The following is a 23,745-nucleotide window of genomic DNA, read 5'->3' on the forward strand; positions in this document are numbered from 1 at the left end:
ACAAGGGGAGAGTAAAGATGCAGCTTTCGGAAAAACAGTGATACAAGCCGGAGCAGCAGGAACCAGCCTTAGTAGAGTGAGTGGCAGCTGAGGTTGACATCACTTCCCCTAACCCATGCCACAAACACGTGCCATCCTGTGTAATGCCGTGACACTACAACCAGCCATCAGATGACATCCAGATGCCATTATCACCATTTTAGTCAAGGAGGAAGCAGGCAGCGGATGTTCGGCCAAATGAGGAAGAGATCATCCATCATGGATTCTCAAACCCCAACAAATAGAAAGCATTGGGGGGGGGGGGGGAATCCAAACACATTAGATAACAACCGTGTAATAACACACGTCTGGGAATGGTCCGAAACAAAGGGGTAACCGGGTGAAAACCAACCCAGCGGGGTCTGATCATTTTTTACATTTTTGTCATTTAGCAGATACTCTTAACGTAAAAAGCAATTAGGGTAAAGTGTCTAACTCAAGGACCTTTCAGTTACTGGCCCAACGCTCTAAACCGCTAGGCTACCTGCCGCCCCAGTGAGGAGTTGGGTCTTGGTTGAGTATTGGGTTGCCAGCTCTAGTACACCTGGAGGAGCTAGCATCACTCCGAAGCGAGCAGAGCCTATCAGAGCCTAGCAGAACCTATCAGAGCCTAGCCGAACCTAGCAGAGCCTAGCAGAACTTAGCAGAACCTAGTAGAGCCAAGCAGAGCAGAGCCACATGGCTGCCTACAAGACAGATTCAAAGTTTATGCCTTGGCACCAGGCATGGTGCTGCTCCCTCCTCTTCAAATCCTCAACGTCTCCAACCAGTTTAACACTGGAATCTGGAATATTTATACACAGTGGACAGAATGACGGAATATGGAATTTGTTTATTGGAAGGCTGATGGGGAAAGCTTATGCGGACCTAATCCTCCTTTCCACGCTTTGTCTCCAACTTTGGGATCCTTCGGCAGTGGTATTAACCTTGGACTGCATCGTCAGAATGCCAGAGTTCACTACCAACAGCCAACCATAAACCACTCCTACACACTCAAGGAAGCAGCACTCAAGTTGCTGTGTCTAAGGCTAGGTGGAGTCTGCTTAAACAGTTACAATTAAAACCAAGGCACTCTGCAATATGATATGTGCCATGTGTTGCTTACACTCCACATGACATTCATAACTCCAGAGAGTTGAAGTTGAACGGCCAATTAATTGCGGGCTAGAGAAGCGGACATGTTGTTTATCTAAGTAAACTGTGTGTGAGTGATACCACAAATGAGAGGCTACACACTTGCATGGGCTTTTCATACATACTACATTTCATACCCCTCAAGAAAAAATGTCAGTTGGTAGACCACAGTGTGGGCCAGCGAAGCCAAAGAAAACTGTATTGTTTTTCAATCTTTGGTTGCGCTTTTATGAGTCTTCACCGCAAAAACATGGCTCATAAAGTGAACCGCCTCGGTGGGCAGTAGATTACTCACACACGGAGAGAAATTACCCCACATCATTTCCAAGGGGAAAGACAGCAACCCGCAACGCTGATCTTACCACCCATGAGTATTTACAAGCAGAAGAGTTCTTTGTCACTCTACGATTTGGTTAAGACTCCACTACGTAAACAAAAGACACCACTCACAATTGCTAAAGAGGCTATAGTTGCATTAGTTCAGGTATTTTCTGTGATCGCCGACAGCATAGATTTGATTTGGCCTTATCTACCACCTCTGTGGTGCCTGATGGAGTCAACCACTTAACCACATCAAAACACAATTGTGGCAACACGGGGTCATTGGGCCTCAGAGCTCCTATAATGTATTACGTAACCCACTATCTTTTGAATCCCAGAAATGTGTAAATAAACCTGTTTCTGAAGGGTTATCTCCATATGTGTTACTTTGGAATGAGCACCAATGCATGCTGGGATTAAGCAAACATGCAACACATTCTGACAGGTGCAAGGCGTGTGTGTGTGTGTGTGTATGTGTGTGTGTATGTGTGTATGTGTATGTGTGTATGTGTATGTGTGTATGTGTATGTGTATGTGTATGTGTATGTGTGTGTGTGTGTCTCCCTCTCTCTCTCTCTCTCTCTCTCTCTCTCTCTCTCTCTCTCTCTCTCTCTCTCTCTCTCTCTCTCTCTCTCTCTCTCTAATAAGAAGCATCATAGAATGTGAAGTTAGCGAAGAGGGAAGACTGTGGGCTGATGGTAGGAAACAACAACATTTTCAGTTCATGAAATATTGGAACACTGAGGTTCCAAAAGCACAGGACGTTGTAGGCTACACAAAACCTGTTGCTTTCTATGCTCGGAGCTCTATGTGAAGCTTGAGTGCACTCACTGCACTGGAACCCTGACCTGGCAGTGAGAGAAAGAAGACTTATAGACTGGCTTTGCTTGTACTGTTCTTTCTTCATCTCTGTGGTAACATCCACTCAGCCAGCCACATAACTCTCCGGAGTCATGAGGCAGCCTACCACTGACCTTAGCTGCCTCTGGCTTTCTCCTCTAATGTTTTGATATCGGGAAGGACACTGGATGGTGTGACACTAACAGACTTTAGTTGCATGGTTCTATGGGAATTACATTTGAATAGCAGCGGAAATGAGGTGAGGCTGAAACACTACTGCCTGGAGGAAGAAGAAAAACAAGTGTGCAAGGCACATAGCCTGGATTCATGTCGATGCTGCACAATGTGTCAGTCATTTCCCTTCTGGAAACCAATATCCCCCCCATCTCTGTCCTCTAACATGAACAAATACAGGAGGAAGCCTATTTCTCAACTACCATACTTCTTAACCACAGGCTGTATCGAGAGAAGCATAGCGCAGAATACTTACAAGGTGAGAATTGTGCCTCTCCAAGAATACGGAGTCGCCCATGGTTCAGAACAAGTATCCACATATACAGTAGCCTATCCAAAAGTGAACGAGGAAATCAAATAAATGTTATTTGAATCCTTGCAAAAGTAACGGAACGAGGGTTGTCGTTATATCCTCACAACTCGCTGTATCATCAATTTCGATTGAAGAAAAAAGCTACAACAACAAAAAAAACACTTGTAACAGGTTTATGCTGAATAGTCAAATCCCCGAATAGGACAACGCTTCTACGGTTGGAGGTTATGCATGCCACGGAGGACAGCAGTGTCAGTGCGCAACAGCTCCCGCTCCATGCTGGCTACTCCGCTCTGTAGTGGACCTACTGCTGAAGTTAGCGATGTCGCGCCGCCGTTCTGAACAGAGAGGAAACGAGTCAGGGAGAGGGGCTAAAGGCGGGGCACCTCAAGGGAGCACACGGAGAGCGAGTGGAGAAAGTAAAAGTGATGAACGACCAATGCAACAACAACATACCGATTTTCAGTGCATTTCCTGCAATTCTACACATTTTGCCATAGGGCAGTGAGACACTTTTACTGTTTTACAGCACATTTATTGCAGTTCTATATATGTTTCCATCGTGTTCATGATATTTGTGTTCCATCGTGTTCATGATATCTGTGTGAGAGTGACTGGGGGTCAGGGCCACAGTAACCTAATGTAGCGTGTGTAAAAGAAACGCCTGAGCGGGTCCCCACATTCGGTTTTCTTGGGAAAACATATAGCTAGGTTGAAAATACTGTGTCCCTGAAAACCGATTGTATATTCAGTTGAGGATGGGGCCCTGAGCAGATGCCCTGCATGTCAGGTAAGGTAAACGGGTGATGGTTAGGCCTACTATATACAAGGTCTATATAGCTGGCTAGACTACTTTATCTAGCAATCAACAACAACAAAAAAGCTAGCTGACATGGGCTAATTGAGTGACTGACATAACAAGTGGAAAACTGCTGATGCACTACGAATTTTTTTAATTGCACCTTGTGCATTCTACTTTTCTAACTCGCATCAGTAAGTTGAGACCCTGACTGAGTTCCCCAAAAACATTTACAAAACTCACACATAGGCTAATGAAAAGGTGCCATTTCCAGTGCACCCCGGTCTAGTTCATTTTCCCCTCTATCAGCTGGAACAAGCTCTCGTTCCTCAAGCTGTTATAAGCTGTTATAAGCTGTTTACTCAATCACCCTCCCGTTGTACAATTATTGTAGGCTGTATTAGGAATGGTTGTCACAGCGGTGTGTAATTGGGAAAAACAAACAAATAAACAGTTCACCCCATTGCTTCTACAGAAACTTACAAAGAATCAACAGCCTTTGGGGTATGGATGCTGGGAAATGACTGTAAACCAATGAATGTGTTGTGACCTCATCACTACGCAAAACCCCTTCTGTACATTGTTTGCGGTGGGGGGGGGGGGGGGGGGGGGCTATAGATGAGACCCTCAGACTTTACAGTTATGCACAATGGCTATGTGTCACACTACCGTTAAAAGGATATTAAAGACAACTAGTGGCTAAAAATAACAATAAATGAAAAAGCCCATTAGGGCTTTAGGGGGACATTGCTGAGTATGTGCAATGCTTTGTGTGAGACCAGATTTGAGCAATCCTGGCCAAGGTTTGCCTGCAATTTCTACAAACACAAAAATGAAATAAAGCAGTTTCATCGGGTCACGGTGCACAGGGACTAATACTAGCCTCCTGTGAGGGGTTTACAATACACTTTCCAGACTCATATTCACTTGACCTATTGCAAACCATTTGCTTTGCTCTCTATTGGCTAGCTGGCCAAGGGCTTATTGGGAAACTTTCTTCACTGTCCGTCTCTCATGTACAGAGGTCTTATAGGGGACATTAATACTGAACCAGCCCGGAGGCATGGTTAAACCTCAGGGGACTCGATTGAAAATGACATGCAGCACATGATTAGGGTATGTAGGCTATACGCACATTCATACACACACACAAACAGGCTGAACACCAGTGTAATCAGAACGAGGCGTGTAAACATCTGAGGAATGTGTGAGGCACAGCAAAGTGAAATCCGCCGACTGGAAGGAAAGGAGGGTTTTTGCGTTACACTACAGTATAGCTATATCAAAGTGCATGATCACGATCAACTGACGTCATCATTTGTTATAATCTGAGTACGGAACCTGGGAAACGTGTTAGGTTGGCCAACCCCTGCTCCCTGATAGAAACATAGACCTTGTGGCACTGTCCTAATTAAACAATTATGAAGTCATTTATTTACGTTTTTCCCCCAATGCCACTCATTGAGTTCACTCCACTGGGTAAACATGAGTTCATATCTGAAGGAGCCACTTTGTGATCCCCCTGGAGAAGTCCTTTGTCTCCTAAAATGGCAGTTTGATAGTCCCAGTGTGACTGTAGCCGACACGCTGACACAGAGGCCTGTGCTGCAGAGGAGGAAGAAGGAGGAGGAAGGAACGTGGCAGAACATCCCAAAACTCCAGATGTGTTGCGTCACACAACATGGGGGCGCTTTGTCCCAACCGAGCAGAGCTCTCACTGTTCAAGCCCTGGCAGTGAGAGAGAGAGAGAGTTTAACTCCAGAAGGAAAGCTGATCAAAAAGAAAAGGTTAGCAGCAGTGGTTTATTAAGTGAAACAGGAGATATGTTTAAGCTCCCACACCTCTATTGAGAAAAGGTTGCCAGTTCAATTCCTAACTGGACCCTGGTATGTTATGTGGAGCAATCCACTTCATTCTGCTCACTGGTTAGTGAGTAGGATATACTTTGAGAATGCTCGACACTATACATTCCATCTTCAATTTGCTGTAGAACAAATGCCTCATAAATGTGTCTGCAAATGGCAACCTAACCAAAAGACCATAATGTTACATACGGTCTGGATGAAGCCTACATACATATTATCCTGAGCTCTTCTTGCAATTTACTCACAGCTCGTCAAAGAGACACATTGTAGGCCTAATCCAACAAGTGAGAAATAATCATTAAAAAGTGCAGGTCCCTCCCTGCTCCCTCCCTCACAGCGTAAAACTTTGAAAGTGTACGGCTTCGAGATTGGACCATGAGAGTCATCATATCCAGTCTGACCTGAGTCATCCTGAGCACATACATCCTGAGCCTTGGGATTTTCTCTGTGACCTTTAACCTGCTCTTCCTGTGCTAACGTTCAGCGGGCAGAGACGTTTTTTGGGGGGGTATTGTATTTAGCACTGCGCTTGATATTTTCCGCTGTTGATTCTGGCGTAGAACAATCCTATTGATGAGCGACGTATGTCATAGTCAAGTCATTCACATTTGTGGCAATGAGAGGAGAAAGGTTCAGAGGGGAATAACAAAAAGACTAACCGTTGGACAGAATGTGGAATGTTACTACTCCCCAACACATGAAACATAAACACACACGTCTAATAATATTTCCAACTTCTTCGTCCATTATGCTTCACACCTCTGATATTTCTGGTTGTGTGTACATTGGTTGTACGGACAGTAGCTCATTGTGATTCAACTACAGTACAACGTACAGTGTATGTATATGTAACCCTGACATATTCTACTGTCTGCCACGTGTCTGTCGTTATAACTGGTAGTTGAATTGTTTATTCCTGTGCCTGATCCTGTGTGACGTTATTTTACTACCTCCGCTATTTCTCCCAGGCTATGCATCTGGAAAAATACTAAAGAATGAAATGCCCTCATCTGAGGACATCCAAATACCTTCTGTCATCGTCAACTCAGAGCATGGAGCAAAGTGCAAATGTTTACATCGCTCAGTGACTACGTGCCCGCCAGTCAAAGTGACTATATGCCTCTGCACTGAAATCACTGAATCGCATGGAAAATCTCCCATGAAAGCCTTTATGACAATCCAATAAATGACAACATATCCCATAAGTGGTCACGACCTGTCTAATAAACATTCACGGAAATGGATGTTGCGACATCAAACTCGACATGAAATACCTGCGTGAGTTTTGTTGTTTCCCTTTCTGTGATCGTTTGGTGGATTCGTTTTGTTTATGTGACTCTCTTTCCTCATCTGTATATCTCCCATGATACAGGAAAAGAGCCAATGAAATACTGCAATAGAAAAAGAATAACATTTAACCCTGGACAAATTCACAGCACTTTTTCACAGCCGCTTATTACCACTGTGTCTCTCGCTGACATCTTCAAGGACCTCGGACAACGTCACCCTTCTTCGCATCCGCCACGCCTCTGGTCTAGATTCAATCACCAGGCTTCAATCAGCAGGCAACAGGGACCACTTGCCCTGAATCCATTTCTATCCTGAGGGTGAACAGGACTTCTATACATATTGTTTACTCCAGTTGTCCCATCCAAGAGCTATTCAAGACCTATGCTAAAGCTTAAATGGGCAGAATTTATTTTCTAAAATTCCAAGTTAAAAGTAAAGTAGGAAGGAAGTAAAACGTTAATCAAATCCAAGCATTTCAGAAGACAAAAGACTATGGCAGTGAGATGGAATCCAGACCTGCATGCTTTTTTGGGGGGTCAGTGTGTCCTAGTTACACCCTCTTCGCCTGAATATCTGGCTGCTGATGGCTGGCTATACTTCATCACATGCCTCCCAGTGATGTCGTCATGAAGCTAGGCTTCTCTGGCGAAACTGCACAGCTTGTACTCTCCAGCACAGTGGTATGATACAAATTAGGATTAAGTTGGTCTGTGACGGATTGGGAGTGACGTTTATCAGGGTACACGCATAACACGGTGCTCTATTTCTCCCCTTAAGTTTTACATGTAGACAGGCCACTCACATCAACTATTCCTTGTTTAGCTCACTTAAAATATGGCATTATCTATTTCCTGTTTAGCTCACGACACAGTTTAAGAAATGTCTCTATTGTGCCTTGGCTTTGTGAGGCTTTCAAAACCATGGCAAATGATGTAGTTGGAATGGCATTCGTGTGAACTGTTAAGGACCTCAAAGGTCATTTGAGAAGGCTTGCACCTTCTGCGAAGTGTCCTCAATGTCTCCATGTCAGACTGTCCTTAAGGGGAACACTAGTCCCGAAGAAACCAATGTGGACACAGAGGCACTGAAGGCAGGCGAAAACCAGACCTAGACAGGGAAATGTGACGTGCGGCTCACGCTGTTTTTACACAGCGACAGAGACAGACATCCTCCACCTACGCACCTACATGTTCTCCACTGACCACCGTTGATGACTGTTGCCATGGCGTCGCGGCCTGCCAGCTGTGAGAGACAGCACAATGCTACGGATGTCCATACAATGTCAGTGTCATGCAGCGCATTGTTTGTCACATGAAACATACACTAAAGCTGATAGAGGACTGACTGAGGGTTACTTGACTGAAATTAAACACAGCAACGGGCATGCATTGCATCTGGTACTGACAGTTTGACAGATGGTATTTGCTTGAAAATGATGTGGTAAAATTATACTAGCTACAATTATCAAGCACTTTAGACTCTACATCCCTACCTCCATCCGTCCCCTTCTCTCCCTTTCCCTAAACCCCTTCTATCTGAGTCCTACTGTTGGCTCCAATGCTTTCCTGTGATGCTGTGTCTAAGAAGAGAAAGATGTTTAGGGCTCCTTGATGAATTCCTCCCTCAATAAAGCCAATGTCTCACCCTACAGTAATCAGAGATGGCAGACCCAGAGAAAACACCAACTCACTGCCGGCTAATGTCTCTCAAGTGACTCCTCTTCTGCACAGCTAAATATCCCTTAATTGCCCTCCCTCAAAATAAGGGTTGTCTAAATGGGCACACAGCAAGAAGAGGAATGGCTACTTTAAATTAGAGTTTTATATTGCTCTGCACAGAGATAAAGCCAGAGTGAGACGACCGCATACACAGGTACTCCTTGTCTCTCCTCCTCCTTGTCTCTTGTCTCTCCTTGTCTCTCCCCTCTCTCTGCTGGCCTTGACAGGGTCACCAGGCCTCTGAAGCCTGACCCAGTAGACATAACAGAACAAGTAGAGTGACAATGTCTGGAACGGCTGTTCCGGCGTGACCACCCTCTCTTTTTATAATTTTTTATTTAATTTACCCCTTTTTTCTCCCCAATTTAGTGGTATCCAATTGTTAGTAGTTACTGTCTTGTCTCATCGCTACAACTCCCGTACGGGCTCGGGAGAGACGAAGGTCGAAAGCCATGCGTCCTCCGAAACACAACCCAACCAAGCCGCACTGCATCTTAACACAGCGCGCATCCAACCAGGAAGCCAGCTGCACCAATGTGTCGGAGGAAACACCGTACACCTAGCGACCTGGTCAGCGCGCACTGCACCCGGCCCGCCACAGGAGTCGCTAGCGATGAGACAAGGATATCCCTACCGGCCAAACCCTCCCTAACCCGGACGACGCTAGGACCACGCGGTCGCGGCCGGCTGCGACAGAGCCTGGGCTCGAACCCAGAGTCTCTGGTGGCACAGCTAGCACTGCGATGCAGTGCCTTAGACCACTGCGCCACCCCGGAGGCCCGACCACCCTCTCTAAAGGAAACACAACCCAGTGAACCCAGTCAACCCACTATATTATACTGAGAGCTGAGAACAACCCACTACTCTACAAAAAACATACAGGACATATTTGGTGACTTTGCTAATAATACATTTCTCAGATTTCTTTGTTTAACACATCAAAACCCTTATCTGTCCCACAACCGAGAAGCTCCAATTCTTTTGCGCTCTCGTCCTAAATATTTATGTTGGATTCTAAACACATGGTTCTGAGAGCACGGCCTGCAAGCTGTAAAGACGGGGTCATTGTATGTGTTAGAAGACGGACAGGGAGCAAGCAGAGAGAGGGCAAGCACAGAGTATATCGTTTTGGTTCCATGCCCGCCTCTTCTGTGTCAGAGTGCCCTAATTGTCAAACATAACGTAGACTGGACCATGACATTGCTATCTCACCTCCTACACCACACTAGGCCACCGCAACACACGCTCACAAACTCTCAAAGCCCCAAAAAACATTCATGACGTTTCATCTTAGCCTACCAATAGTATAGCTTTGTTGTGTATGACCTCGTTCACCTGACCTTTGAAGCAAACACGACCATAATGGGTTATGCATTCTCTCACATCAGCTTGTGAGGAATTCCACTACATATCATATTATAGTGTTATACACGTCATACTGTATATCCATAGTATGAAGCATGTGGCATTAATGATGAGTGAACACAAACTACCACTGTTTATATAGTCTATTGGCAGTCGGCGTAAAACTTCTGTAAACAATATTGAATTCATTGTTTGCAGCATTAGGTCCTAACTGTACTTTCCCAGACGTTCTGCAAACATTTACACTAACCCACGGAGGATTTGACAATTGAAACATCTACATTTTGGAGAACGATTCTAAAGGTTTATCTCATGAATTGACTCTCCTTCCAAAAGTTTAGTTATGTGTTCCGTTTTTGAGCTTCTGCAGGCAATTGTGGGAGAGAGAGGGATGAGGGAATGAGGGAGGAGGGGAAAAAGGTGGAGATTGAAAGATCCATCCCGGCTCCTCTGCCCTCCCTGGGAGCTCCGGAATGCGTCTGGAATCCTACCCAGACTACCCCATGTGCCCCACCCCTCAGCTCCAGCCTCCCTCCATCTCAAACCAGCAGGCTCCACTAGCACTGCAACAAAACACACCGAGATGAGATCTTCAACTAACTACAGCACAAGAGATGGTTCAAACTGATGTGGATGTTACATTGTGTATTGGAGGTGGTATTCTTGAGGTGGTATTCATGGTTCTTTAACGGACAGACACTGAGGGATTTATTTGCCAAAGGAGGTGGATATGTTTGTTCATCACAACCAAATGTAACCCCTGTTCATTACAGCCTACAAACCTATACTGTAAGCTATGTGTATGAGCCTTTAATATTCTCTGAGTGTAAGCGGTCCACGTTCTGGTTTATAGAACATGTAAAGATGCTGTAACCACTCTGGGACTAAATGCAGTATAGAGACATCTCAGAGGCTTTAGTCCAATACCGTTCTTCTGCATTACCCTACGTACTCACCCTCCTACAGACAGGGTCACGAGAAATGTTTACAACACTCCATGGTCGCCATGGCAGCAGCCGTGAGACACGCAGGAGGAGGCAGAGAGGAGTGTGTGGGGAAATATCACCGTTGGGATTACGCAATAGCAAAGCCTATATCTGGCAAATTGTACAGTTATAGGTCCTACCATTGCTCGGCTATTGCAACATTCGATGACCTAACCACATACAAAATGTTACATTATTATCAGAAGGAGAATCAAATATTTTTGTTGGATGCAACACAATGAATATACATAGAAATATTTTGAAGAATTGCCCAACTGAGTGCTGTCCTTGGATTTCACTCCTTAGTCTGCCCTTTTCACACTACCATAGTTCCTGGAACCGTACAGTATGGTTCGGGTTGGCATGATAGTGTGAAAAGGGTACTTCATTTTAGAACCATGTCCTTTAACCCTCCATCTATTGAGTCAGAGTGGATGGTCAACCTAGAGGACAGTGGTCACTCACTGGTCGGTCAGGTTCCCTGAGTCTTAATGCACCACAGGCCCTCGCCACGAGTGTCCTCTCAGTGAGAGTTTAGCAGAGTGTGTCCAGCTTCCAGCTGCTCTTGGCTCCGTAGGGGTGAGCCGACACAAAGTGAGAGAGTGAGAGAGAAAGTGAGGGAGCGAAAGTGAGGGAGAGAAAGCGAGGGAGAGAGACAGAGGGAGGGAGGGAGGGAGGGAGGGAGGGAGGGAGGGAGGGAGGGACACTCCAGGGGTGAGGTAGAGAGGTCTGTCTGCTCGGTTGCATGAAAGGCCTGCCTGTTGTTATTACAGATACATGTGTATCCAATGACAACAGAAGTAAAAGTAGTGGCAACAGTATCATTTGCTAGTGGTGAAAGTAGAAGCACTAGCATGAAAGTGGTAGTGGGCTAATATCAGCAGTTTCAACATGGTAGAGGTGGCTTGCAGATGAGCATACAGTAGCAGGCTGATGAGGTTATTAAGTTATAGAAACTTGGATGGACAGCCCCCTGAGAGAAGAATGTTGGGCTGCTGGTTGGTAGCAGTGTTGGCCAGTAGAGGGCATATTCTAGTTGCTCTGCAGCTGTATTACAATGAAACAGTGTTGGCTACACAGTGACGATGACAAACCCACATGCTGCTAATCTACGGAGTACAGGTTTAACCCAAATGTGCTTTGTCTGTCGGAAAACAGAAGAACAGGAGGTGAGAAGGGACAGTTTGGTATGAGTGAATGCAGTTGTGTGTGTGTGTGTGTGTGTGTGTGTGTGTGTGTGTGTGTGTGTGTGTGTGTGTGTGTGTGTGTGTGTGTGTGTGTGTGTGTGTGTGTGTGTGTGTGTGTGTGTGTGTGTGTGTGTGTGTGTGTGTGTGTGTGTGTGTGTCTATCTCTCTGTCTGTGGGTACAGCACAGTGTCTGATATGAAACCCACTGTCTTACATGGAAGCCATTGTCTCACACTGAACCTAGTAAGACAGTGCTTTGCTCCTCACACAACGGCAGCAGCAGTAAGTCATTTCAGAGCCTATTAAGTCTCCATTAGAGGGAAGCCCTCCCTGCTGGCTCAGCTAATATGACACAGGTGTGGCTCCAGACAACCACAACTCTCAAACAGGCCTCAGGCTGCGCAGCTCCTACCCAGGACTCCGTTTCCCACGCTACCCCTGGGCTTTGAGGCTTATAAACCGCCCTCCTCTCAGTTTAGGGCAAATTATGATTAATTCATTGCCTTGACGACTCAAACTGAGGTCTTCCACTGTTCTATGTTCGCTCCATACTTCAGTCTGAGACTGCCATCGTTGAAGTCATTTGTGGTGATGTCAAAATGAGGAGTGTTGTACAAAACAAAGTCATCTGCAATTGGGTCATTTCTAACCAATCAGAGAATCAAAGCCAATGACACATTTTCAAAATGCTGCTTTAACCACGTGTTATGGCTCTAGCCCAACCCATCGGTTTCTGGTGCCAATCAGAACGGTTAGAATGTGTTTGCGTTCTAGAAATCGCCTGGAAGGTACTCAGACCCAGACTCATTGCGGAGAATAAACTCATGTTTGGCCTAAGCAAGTTTGGGTAGCCAGGAAAATGAATTCAGCCTTTTGCAGCAAATTAGTAGGAGACGTCCATTTTTACGATCGTATTAAAGCTCAGACTAATGTCTTAATATAATGATCTAGACTCCTAGTTAAAGTGCTGGCTCCTCTTTGTTTTAGATTGACCACAAGAACCTCCCCTCTTTGTTTCAATAAGCCTCCCGAATGTATTTCCTTCATTCAAATTATCCAGAGACAATTTGGCTATTCTAAACTGAAAATCACCCATCATTTGGGCTTCTTAATGTAAATGACCCCATGGGGGTCTTGATTCACATGACTCTGACTTTTGAATAACGAGAACTCAGCCTTAGCTCAGCCTCTTTTCCCTGCAGTAACACCCTCCTCTCCCTACTCCTTCCCTGCCTCTCCCTCCCTCTCCTCTCTCTACCCCTGAAGACGTCTGCCTCTCTCCCTAATACTCCTCCATTGCCACGGCAGCTCGAGTTTTCCGAAAGGGCCCGAAAGAAAAATGCTTATTCCTGTAATGTCTCCATTCCAGCAGCAGAATGTTCTCGTCTGAGGGGTGTGGGTGTAGTGATACAACATGACAAAGGGATGTGGAAGCAGAGAGAGACAGGAGCAGCAGCATGGACAAAGCCAGTCAGACTAGGCACAGTAAAGTGGCCACTAAGGGGACTCTTTCAGTGTGTTTATTCTGCACACATTCCCACAGTGCACTGGGCTCTGGGTAGAATGATGACATTTTAGACTCTAGAGCAATCTATGGCTCTAGTCTTTTCTAAATCATAACAAGGGCATTTAAAGGTTTATCAAGCACTTGGCCAGGAGATGAGCACATCATCAAGTGTATCCAACTGCTAAAACACACACACACACACACACACACACACACAGAACACTGAAGTGCGTCAGTGCTCTTCAGACCCTGCTCTGGTATGACGAGGGTCTTTGCTCCCTTCCAAAACAGTGTGAGTGCAAGGGAGGGAGGGAGGGAGGGAGGGAGGGAGGGAGGGAGGGAGGGAGGGAGGGAGGGAGGGAGGGGGGGAGGGAGGGAGGGAGGAATAGACACAGGCGCTATGTTTACCTCTGTAACCAAGATAACAAAAGGACAGCTTCTTTCTGCCGTCTATTTAATTAGCTACTAACATGGAGACTGTGGTTATGTCCCAAAGGGCAGCCGATTCCCTTTACAGTGCATTAAGGGGCCACAGGGCTCTTGTCAAAAGTAGTGCACTATATAGGGAATAGGGTGCCATTTGTGGCACATCCTGTGACTTAAGGAGGACACGCCATCTGAATAAAGAGAGATGAAAGGAGGAAAAGGAGAGATAAAAGGTTTGAGAGGAGGAGGAGGAGAGGGAAAAAGGTGGACAATGAAAGAGTGTTAGAATACAATGCAACACAGCAAGGTGACGTATCCATACATTATCCTAAGTAAAGCAACTAAATATTTCAAGCACCCATATTAGAATACATACAGGGTTCCAGACCATACCATGCAGAGTGTGCCATATCGCTTATTTTCTATGTTGACATAAGAATATAGCCCTCCATCAGTGTTAGTAAAACAACATACTGAAGGTTGTTGGTTTGTTACCTCAGCTCCCCTGCTCTTCCTGTTTCAACTGACTCCCCCACCCCTCATTTGTGCAATAATAATAGTCACTCTCCTACAACGTCCTCCCATGTTACCTCTATTCACCCCTTGTGAACTCAACCCTAACCCTGGTGAACTCAACCCTGACCCTGGTGAACTCAACCCTAACCCTGGTGAACTCAGCCCTAACCCTGGTGAACTCAACCCTAACCCTGGTGAACTCAACCCTAACCCTGGTGAACTCAACCCTAACCCTGGTGAACTCAACCCTAACCCTGGTGAACTCGGCCCTAACCCTGGTGAACTCAACCCTAACCCTGGTGAACTCAACCCTAACCCTGGTGAACTCAGCCCTAACCCTGGTGAACTCGACCCTAACCCTGGTGAACTCGACCCTAACCCTGGTGAACTCAACCCTATGCTTGGGCTGGGATTACCAAGGACCTCACGATATGATATTATCACGATACTTAGGTGCCGATAAGATATGCATTGTGATTCTCACGATTATATATGTATCGCGATTCAAAACTGTGATTTTATTGCGATTCGATATTCCAAACATATTGCTCACCATATGTCTGCTGCAAAGGGACAAGAGAGTTTTTTTTATCAGTCATGAAAATAGAAGCGCTGAAAATGAATTGGCTCCCCTATTTAAAAATAAAATGAAGAACAAGCTATGAGGGAAAAATACTGACGTTTTGGTGCAGCTACAGCCAACTAGCGCAATAATAATATTGCAATATTGTCAAAAATAATATCCCGATACGTAACTGTAGCGATCTTTTCCCCCATCACGACCCTACACTGCTCTCACATTTGGAGGCCAGGATACACACCACATTTATATATACTCTCACACACACACACACACACACACACACACACACACACACACACACACACACACACACACACACACACACACACACACACGTCACAGCACCAGGCTTCTGGGAAGGGACCCAGCAGTAGGGTAAGGGATCCATGCCTGGACTTGATGTCGAAACCCTCTGAGTAACTCGTCAGTACTTTATTCTCTGGCCACAGTATTACCATAGTTCACACTCTTCAACAATAATATTATGTTGTAACAGCATGATCATTTATAGGGGTTACGATCCAATGAGTCATTACCACCACCAAGTTAGAGCAGGGAGAAATATTCATGGCAGGTTAGCCAGAGGAGGGGAGGGCGGGCAGCTGGGTACCACTGTAACCACAGGCCACCCGGGAGCTCAGCTCATTCACACTGACTGTGTTTTGCTGGGTTGTACCAAATGTCATTGCAGCTGTAGACTCAGCACTCAGTTCAGCAAGCTTTGAGTGAGGCTGTAACAGGGGATGGGGAAAGTCAGTAGCACCCCCGTCTGGTTAACACAGCAACCTACACCTCCGATTTCTCAACATTTCATTTTGTTTCTTGCACTCTGGATGCGCTCCAGTCAAACTCCCAACTCAGCCACATTGAAATGAATACCACTAGGTGGAGTTAAAAGGTTGCGTTGCCAAATGAGAGAAAAGACACTCCTTTCAGTGTCACAGAGGAGCACTCCAGAAGAGACTATCTGGGATTGGTTAATCAATTATTGTAGAGGGATAATCTCCTCGAATTATTTTTTGTGTGACAGGGCATACATGAGGTGTTCTTTTCCTGTCCTACTCACATAGCCTCCAGTGTGTACTGGCCGGCGACATTAGGCAGACACACAACTCTACAAAGAAACACCTACTGTATATTGATACCAACTGCACCACTACCACGTTCACATGGTCATGCACTATGTAGTTGGCACACACACACACACTAAACCCATTGCCCTGTTTCTCAAACGTAGGCCGTCCGGAGAGCAACAAAATAGTCGAAAGCTATTTTCCTCTTGCCTCATGTTTTGTTATGCTTCCTTGCTGTCTGACAGAGTTTAGGGTGAAAGGTCTTCTGGTTAGAGAGTCTGTTTGGCCTACATCTGAGGCGCCATATTTACACAACCATTACTATTTTTTTCTGGGAGGCATTCAGGTCAGACTTAAATTAGAAAACCCAAGCAAATACGTGCCTCTTATTTTTTAAATCCCAAACACTTTTGCACATTTCAGTTTCACATCGGACGCCATCTTGCTTGCACGCAACTACTGTTGGATGTTTGAGTAGAATTCACATAACGATTAGGCTACGATAGCTACAATAGCTACTACAATACTTTGTCATGGTCTCTAATGACAATCCTACTAGTTATTTAAATTATAAACTGGGTAGTTCGAGCCCTGAATGCTGATTGGCTGATAGCCATGGTATAACAGACCATATACCACGGGTATGACAAAACACTTATTTTTACTGCTCTAATTACGTTGATAACCAGTTTATAATAGCAATATGGCACCACGGGAGTTTGTGGTATATGGCCAATATACCACGGCTAAGGGCTGTATCCAGGCACTCCGCGTTGCGTCGTGCATAAGAACAACACTTAGCCGTGATATATTGGCCATATACCACACACCCTCGTACCTTATTGCTTAATTATTTCTAAGACCAAGTCTGTACAACAGCAGATAAACCTGTCTCCTCTGAACTCTGCCGGCCAAGGGGAGTGAAGGGGGAACACACTGATCTCAGGAGCGATAGAGTTAGCTACACTGTAGCCTAGCTGAGTGTCACGCCCTGACCTTAGAGATCCTTTTTATGTCTCTATTTTGGTTTGGTCAGGGCGTGAGTTGGGGTGGGCATTCTATGTCTGGTGTTCTATGTTTTCTATTTATGTGTGTTTGGCAGGGTGTGGTTCTCAATCAGAGGCAGCTGTCTATCGTTGTCTCTGATTGAGAACCATACTTAGGTATCCTTTTTCCACCTGTGTGTTGTGGGTAGTTGTTTTCTGTTTTGTGTCTGCACCAGACAGGACTGTTTCGTTTCGTTCACTCTCTTTGTTGTTTTTTGTTGTTTCAGTGTTCAGGTTATTTTATTAAATTACATTGAACACTTACCACGCTGCGTTTTGGTCACCTTCTTTCCAGGACGATCGTTACACTGAGTAATGTCTTGTCAGTTCACTAGCTCTGCAATGTCCCGGTGTTTAAATGTGGAGCTTCTTCAGCTGCTGGGCTCTGCCTGTCTGACACATAATTTCACAGAGTTTCTATCTCCCATCATTGCTTAGGATGGATAGGCCTACAAGAACGACAAGTTAGTCAGGCTCTGTGATCTGTTCAGGTAGGATATATGGGTGCAATAATTTCTGGGGTCTAGCTATATGTTGTCATACAGGGGTTGCTGTTAGCTTGTTTTGGATTGTACTGGTAGCAGTGGGGTGAATTTAACTGGATAGAGCTTGTCAGTTAGCCGGACTATTTGATTTAATAAAACTGCCTCATGGTTGATGAGTAAGGCGGACTCTGATATTTCTCGACCCACAACTATGGATTGTTTGTGAGCTTCGTCCATGTGATTAAGTGCAGTGAAGAACGCTACGATACGGAGGAGGAGGAAGGCCCAGCCTAGTTGGCTGCCACGGAAACCAGAGGTCAGGTCACAGCACTGAGCAGACAGAACGGAGAGAGTGAGAAGAGAGAGAGAGAGAGACACTCCAGGGGTGAGGTAGAGAGGTCTGTGGTCTCGGTTGCATGACGGGCCTGCCTGTTGTTAATACGGATACATGTGTATCCAATGACAACAGAAGTAAAAGTAGTGGCAACAGTATCATTTGCTAGTGGTGAAAGTAGAAGTAGTAGCATGAAAGTGGTAGTGGGTTAATATCAGCAGTTTCAACATGCTGGAGTTAGCATGCAGATGAGCATATAATATCAGGCTGATGAGTTTAGACAGGGTTCCTCACTTGGGCCTCATGCCTCCCCACGCTGACTTACCCCTCTTTTGACCCGAGTCAATCAGAGAGCTGTCTAGGACAGAACATTGAATTCTATGTTCACTTGGATAAGAACGCACTGAACCATATCACAGGCTGTGGAGTTTGTTTAGCTATTAATTGATGCCCAACTCAGACATCTGAATATGGAATCCGCGACATGACAATGTTGCTAGGCATAACTGTCACTTATTCCGGAAAGCTCATTCTGCGGACTTGATTTGAGTGTCAACATGATCCTATATCGATATAGGATTAAACTGAAGCCACTGTATCCACTCGTCTACATCAATCACAACACCAATGAAATGGTAAATTCAAAACGATCCATATTTATCTTTCTAACAGTGAGCCAAGGCTCCTATAGACATGACTGAATGGAGGGGACCTAGTAGTTCTATAGGATAAACGTCCGTATGCCATTCCGACTACTGTGTGTTTCTGACACCACTGCCTTGGTTATTCTAGGTAACAACAGGCCTGGGAAAGCAGGGTGAAAAAAAATAGAGCAGAAATAGCTGGAATTTAGCTGAGTGTGAAGCCAGAGGATTGGGAATTGTGGGCAGTCACCCTTTTTCGACAGGGTCCCATGCATCAATGGACTGGAATTCCAAACAACTCTTCCACCCTTCTATGAGGCTGAAGCTAGTAAAGAAGCCGTGGACGAGCGAGGCGAAAGCTAGGAAGCAACCAAGGACGAGTGTTGCTGGAAAGCAGCCATGGGTCCAGGAAGCAGTAATGGACGAGCTTCATTCCCTCATCTACTATGAAAGTGTACAGGAAAAAAACGGAATGATTCGGACACGTAAAACATAACCTACTGCACCCAAGAACACTTTTTCTTTCTTCTTGTTAGGAATGACTGTATTAGGAATTATTGTATCTCAAAAAGTTAAGCACAAAAAATGAAATTCTTGGATGTGGGAGTGGTAATCCCGTCCAGAAAGTGATTACTTTCTTCTCCCTCGGTGATACTGAGTCTGGGTAGGAACGGCATGCGCACGGAAACTAGATGCCAAACTTCATGTTCTGGAAAAACATGCACAAATCATTTCTGCCTGCGCTGATCTCATCTCATTTGAGCAGAACAGTACCAATGTTGAGAGTTCTAACAGACAAATCCTAGATGGAAATTAAAGCATCAAATTAAGACTTTATAGTTGTGATCATTTGCTGATGACACTTGTTTTCAGGCTTCTCTCTCCAAGTAAGACAGAATTCACGTCGCAAATAAATTCACATGTAAAAAGCAATTTGAAACAGTATGTGAATCCCAACCACCAGTAGACTACAGTGAAATGGAAACTTACTATCCAACAGAAGTAGACCTGGCCTCTAAAACACTTCCTTCCTTCAGGCTCATTCTCTAGTAGAGACAGGAAATGAAAACGGCTCGACTTCCTCGGCCTGATAGTCTACAGGTCCTGCTGGCAGAAGGACCGGCCCGCACGGCCCTCCATTACAGATGAACAGAGGCACAGAGAAACAGCAGCACCTCTAAACTAGTCTCCAGGTGGCATGCAAGACGGTAATAACCGTAGAGCAAAATACTTGAGTCTAACTCTCCAAGCTTTGTGATCTTGAGCAAGTGTGTAGGTAGTCTATAAGGTGTTCTACTGAACAGCCACAAACATGGTAAACAGTGATATTGACTTGAGGGGAATGGAGGGCCTCTTCCACAGCCACTATTCTATTTCACACGGGCTGAAAGCCCAGTGACCTCATTTATGAAACTGTTCGGAGGATTCACGTCAAAAGGTGGTTATGCACAAAAATATTCTGATTCATAACACAGTGTGCACGCACGTCCCACGCCGGTTCCCCTTTATAAATCACAATCAACTCGAAATTTGGCGCACGTGAACGAGCGTCTTGTCCCACCCTTTTAACACCCATAGTTGCCTATAGATAGTCAGTGAAACGTCCCTAATTAATATTCATCCATACTGACTGCATGACGAGACAATGACCGCACATCCTCACAGAAAGACTAAAAAAAGAACGTTATTGTAGGGGAGGTTGAAGCAATAAAAACATATATTGTTTGGTGGACACAGAGTGAGCATTACAAATGCCAAAAAGGCGTTAGAGTGGCAGCATGTGGCGGACGCTGTGAATGCTGCTGGTTCAGGTCGGACCCCCTCAGAAATAAAAAAGAAGTGGTCCGACAAAGTGGAGGCCAAAAGGCGCATAGCCTTACACAGACAAAGTGTTTGTGCCACCGGCGGGGAAAAGGGGATACCGGAGCTCAACCCCCTTGACTTGCCGGTATTATAGGGGAATCTCTCCTGAGTTTACATAAACAATTGTGACATGTTCTATTGTTTTCAGTCGCTGCGTGTTCCAGCGGGGTCGGTGGTGCTGCAGCTGAGCAGGAGCTGAGTGCGCCCTGCACCGGCGTCTCCACTGCACCTCGTGCGTCACAACCCTCCGGCATCTGTGTCCTCACAGATGCAGTCTACAAACGCAAAGAGACACCATCGACGCTATTAACGAGGTTGCCAAGGAGTTGAAGTGGGACAGGCACGGCTTGGTTTCTGCGGGTGCTTCTCTGTAATGCTGGGCCCACTACAACACAGAAATCCAAGAGAACAGCTCTTGGTAATCGGAACCGGCTCATAAGGCACTCCTCATCATTGTCCAGTAAATCTTGCTGGTCTCCGAAAATTCGCTCTCTCCAAATTCTTCCAATCGCCAAATCTTCCAACAGTGCCAAAGCAGCCATTGTGCGTCATTATGCATTGTAATTGCATGCCATTTTATACCCACCCATTTGATCGTCAAAGCCACCCAATTGCGTAACACCTTCAGGTGTGGTAATTACCCTGATTGTAACTGACAATGACAGGGCAATTATCACATTGACAGTTCTGCGCAACGAACATATATGAAATATATGGAACTGTGCACTCATATCTGCCCGACTGAGGCATCGAAAACGGCATCAGTTTAATGTAAGTTGTCCTACTGTTCACCTTATTATTTATGAGAATAACTGTCATAACATGCAAGTATTGTTTAATAATTACAGATCCAATGAAATATGATTCCCGATTAAACTGTATAACATATTTGAGGGGTTATTTTTTCGCCGTTTGTATTTATTATCCTAAATCATGTTTTTTTCTGGCCGTTTTTGCGTGCACTCCAGGGAACTCTTCATATATAATATGCGAGAAGTAATATTTCGATTTATTTTACCCACTGGCATAAAATTCAAAGCGTTTCTCGAGTTTCATCCTTCTGCCACCGGAGTCGCAGTTTCTCATTTCTCCAGTTTATGTGCGTACGTATGGATCAAAGTGTCCATGGAGGACCGCACATTCTCTCGTCAAGTTTGTTTTTTATAAATCCCAAAGTTTGCTTAGGAAGTGGCATACGCCTTCTTTTATGCCTACGCAACGTTTATAAATGAGGCCCCAGGTCTGTTGGAAATCTATCACTTGTGAATTTCTCCATGTGAAAATGTAGCCTTTGTATATCAGAATGCCACAGTTTATATTCAACAAAATGAATAAATACATTGGATTCATATACCCAGTACAAACACTCATATCGGAGGAGTGTGAGGGTTTGAAATGGCTTAAATCATATACATGCTTTTCCCATGACTGACCACATTAATGTGTGTGTCCTTGTAGGAGAGACTTAATTGGCAACAGACACTGAGATTTGGCAACGAAACGAATGTTTACTTTACATGTGGTTCTATTTCAGTAGATACCCCTTTTTCTCAAAGCGGAGAACCCTTTCCATATAGACAAATAATAAACCAAAACCATGCCCTAAAATCCCATTTGTTTGGGGAAATGACTGCTAATAAACAGTATACATTTCCCACTACAGTTGTGAAACATAGCACCCAAAAAATGTTTTAAAAGCACTGAAAATCGTACAAAAATCCAGCATTCGATATTACAAACTAACAAAATGATCACCCTCAGCCAGATCGTATTTGTCATGGAACCCTTTGTGGCATCCAACTCCTGTGTTTGAACAAACCCACAGTTTGGAATGTTTTCCTCTCCTGACAGGGAGATCAGATGAAGGCTACTTTCATTTCTCCAAGCTGCAAAACATCATCCTAGTATGAGATGTGTGATATGATTGTCTACTGCATAAACATTCCACTGTTTCTCTCACAAAGACAGCAGAAGCACTTCACTCTGTGTATCTCCTGAGGGAGCCATCTTGAGATAATGCAGAAGCCAAAAGTCAATAGCCTAGTGGTGATGGTGGGCTAGCAGTAGTTGTATAGCCTGGCCCCAGATCTGTTTGTGCTGTCTTGTCATAGGAGAAGAGTCAGAAGAGCAGCACATAGATCTGGGACCAGGCTAGTAGTTGTAGGAATGGTGTGTCAATGTGTCTCCTGATAAACCAACAAATAGTCCCCTTCATACACAAATCCAATAACATGCTATTTTTGCTTCTAGGATTTCCTTTGTCTTAGGGTCCACTTTTTCAGTCAGATAGCATCTGTAATTGATTGATAAATCATAGAGATATGAAATGCAAGCAACAACTCTAAAAAACAATCTGACCTAGATAGGATGGTGTCGGTCGACAATAACAACTACCACAACGAATTACATTCTGCGTGAAATCACATTAGAACTCTAGTGGCAGCAGATTCGCAGACGCAAATCCACAGTTGATTTCCCCAAGGAGACGTATGTGAGGGGAAAAAACTGCGAACCAGCTATTTCTGCTGGTGTAGCGTGCAGACGCACTGTCTTCTTTCTACAGTTAGCTTCATCATTTGATTGAAGTCCGGCCAGGGAACAAGACTTGTCAGATGACATTCACTGAGACTTATTTTCGAGCTAAAACAGAGCTGCGATTCAACACTGCGGGAAAAAGCGAAGTGGGCAAAGGGATGGCAGGTTGAACCAATCCAGACTCTACTACACACACTCTGAAAAACATTCCGGAGATGTCTCTGTCAAGGTCGTCACCCTCCGACGCATCTTTAAAAACTGTGTGTGTGCGTGTGTGTGCGTGTGTGCGTGCGTGCGTGTGCGCATGTGCAGAGTGTAAGGTGGGGTAGCTTTTAGGCAAGATGGAATTGAAATCAAAACCCTTTCCTAAAAGATCCCAGTGTGATCCATCACAATGTGGTGTCAATCAACTGGACTCGCCTAAACAGCACTATAGCCTGAAGACAGACCTCACGATGACTATACTGACGAGACACACTCAGCACACGTCCAGTACAGTATATCTACCTAACCTTCTTTGAACACATGCATCCAGTAAGGCCTGCAGTCTGCAGTCTTTGAACAGGTACAGGAAGTTAGGCCTGCAGTCTGCGGTCTTTGAACAGGTACAGGAAGTTAGGCCTGCAGTCTGTGGTCTTTGAA

The 23,745-nt window shown here is 45.0% G+C and overlaps 1 protein-coding gene across 3 annotated transcripts in view; it reads right to left on the bottom strand.

Moving 5' to 3' along the window:
- Window positions 1-23,745, bottom strand: part of LOC129859654 (rho GTPase-activating protein 6-like) — a 79,419-nt gene that overhangs the window by 47,230 nt on the left and 8,444 nt on the right. Inside the window, exon 1 of one of the 3 annotated variants that reach the window (XM_055929699.1) lies at window positions 2,825-3,294. The exons of the other annotated variants lie outside the window; for them this stretch is intronic. Coding sequence (XP_055785674.1) covers window positions 2,825-2,866 — 42 coding nt within the window. The 5' untranslated portion in view covers window positions 2,867-3,294. Of the gene's footprint in view, window positions 1-2,824; window positions 3,295-23,745 lie in introns of those variants that run through there. 3 annotated transcript variants of the gene reach the window in all.

This window comes from Salvelinus fontinalis, chromosome 7, assembly GCF_029448725.1.
Source record: "Salvelinus fontinalis isolate EN_2023a chromosome 7, ASM2944872v1, whole genome shotgun sequence".
Taxonomy (NCBI): Eukaryota; Metazoa; Chordata; class Actinopteri; order Salmoniformes; family Salmonidae; genus Salvelinus; species Salvelinus fontinalis.